General features: G+C 66.2%; 1 protein-coding gene across 1 annotated transcript in view; it reads right to left on the minus strand.

Annotated features, from left to right (window-relative positions):
- MS4A10 (membrane-spanning 4-domains, subfamily A, member 10) overlaps nt 1-1,083 on the minus strand; it is a 12,508-nt gene that overhangs the window by 1,844 nt on the left and 9,581 nt on the right. The window contains exon 7 of the mRNA XM_014539185.1: nt 945-1,055. Within this exon, the coding sequence (XP_014394671.1) occupies nt 945-1,055 (111 nt within the window). The remainder of the gene's footprint in view (nt 1-944; nt 1,056-1,083) is intronic.

The following is a 1,083-nucleotide window of genomic DNA, read 5'->3' on the forward strand; positions in this document are numbered from 1 at the left end:
CTGCCGCCTCCGATGCCCTGAGGAGCAGGCGCCCTGCCAGGCGCGGGCAGTGACGGGGACATGTGCTTGCCTGGTGCCATAAAGCCCGGCCACCCCTCCTGTCTGCGTTACGAGAAAACCCAGTGGACGGTGGCATGGACAGGACCACACCAGAGTGTTCCGTTTGCAGGACCACTGGGATCTGGAACACGTTTGTACAGGGTTCCAAAGGTCAGCTGATAATAGGGCATTTTTCCTTTAATAACAGGAGCCCCGGAAGGCCCTTCCGCTCAGGGCGGGTGGGGCGGGGGTAGGATCCCACTTCCCGGCCTGCTGCTCTGCCCTTCACACGTGTGCACAGGGCTCGGCCGCGGGTTGCACACGCCTGGGGCCGAGGCCTGGATTTCCTTCCCAGCGGCTTGACCTTGGGGAGTGGCCTGACCTCTCTAAGCCTCAGCTTACTCATCTGTAGGATGGGGGAGCAAGGACCGGCCTCAAAGGGTGGCTGAGGAGTTCAGCTAAAGTTACGTTTATATAAAGTGCTCCACCCGGTGTGCCGGCCCCCACGGCCAAGCCCCCTCCCGCCTCAGCTCTCCCAGACCTCCCCCGGCCTGTGGCCAGGCCCTGGCACACGCTGTTCCACGCTGCCGGTCCCTCTGTCACCCTGGCCCGGCCCTGCCCCCCAGGCCTCCCCGATGAGGTCTCCCCGCCTCCCGAGCGGGGAGCACCACAGCCTGTTGCTCTGGGAGCCCCTGGCTTTCCCTCTTGGTGGCCTCGCATTTTTCACCTCCAGTTGGCCTCCTCTGCCCTGTGCCTCCTCGCTCCCTCCGGGCTGTGGGCTGCCTCTGCGGCCCCGCTGAGCAAATGCTCGGCCGCGAGTGAGAGACACGCTCTCATGCACCCCTGCCTGACGCCCCCTCCCTGAGCCCTCTGTCCCCTCGGTCCCCACCTCGTGAGGCCCTCACCTCCGCAGACAGGGGGTCGTCCCGGCAGGCGATGGTGGTCGTGGGCCCGAGCAGGAAGAACTCCAGGCAGGTGAGGCAGAGCAGGGCCAGCTGCAGCCTCTGGATGTGCACCTGAGTTGGGGGGGCGGGGGGGCAGGGC

This window comes from Myotis brandtii, unplaced genomic scaffold (assembly GCF_000412655.1).
Source record: "Myotis brandtii unplaced genomic scaffold, ASM41265v1 scaffold2089, whole genome shotgun sequence".
Classification (NCBI taxonomy): domain Eukaryota; kingdom Metazoa; phylum Chordata; class Mammalia; order Chiroptera; family Vespertilionidae; genus Myotis; species Myotis brandtii.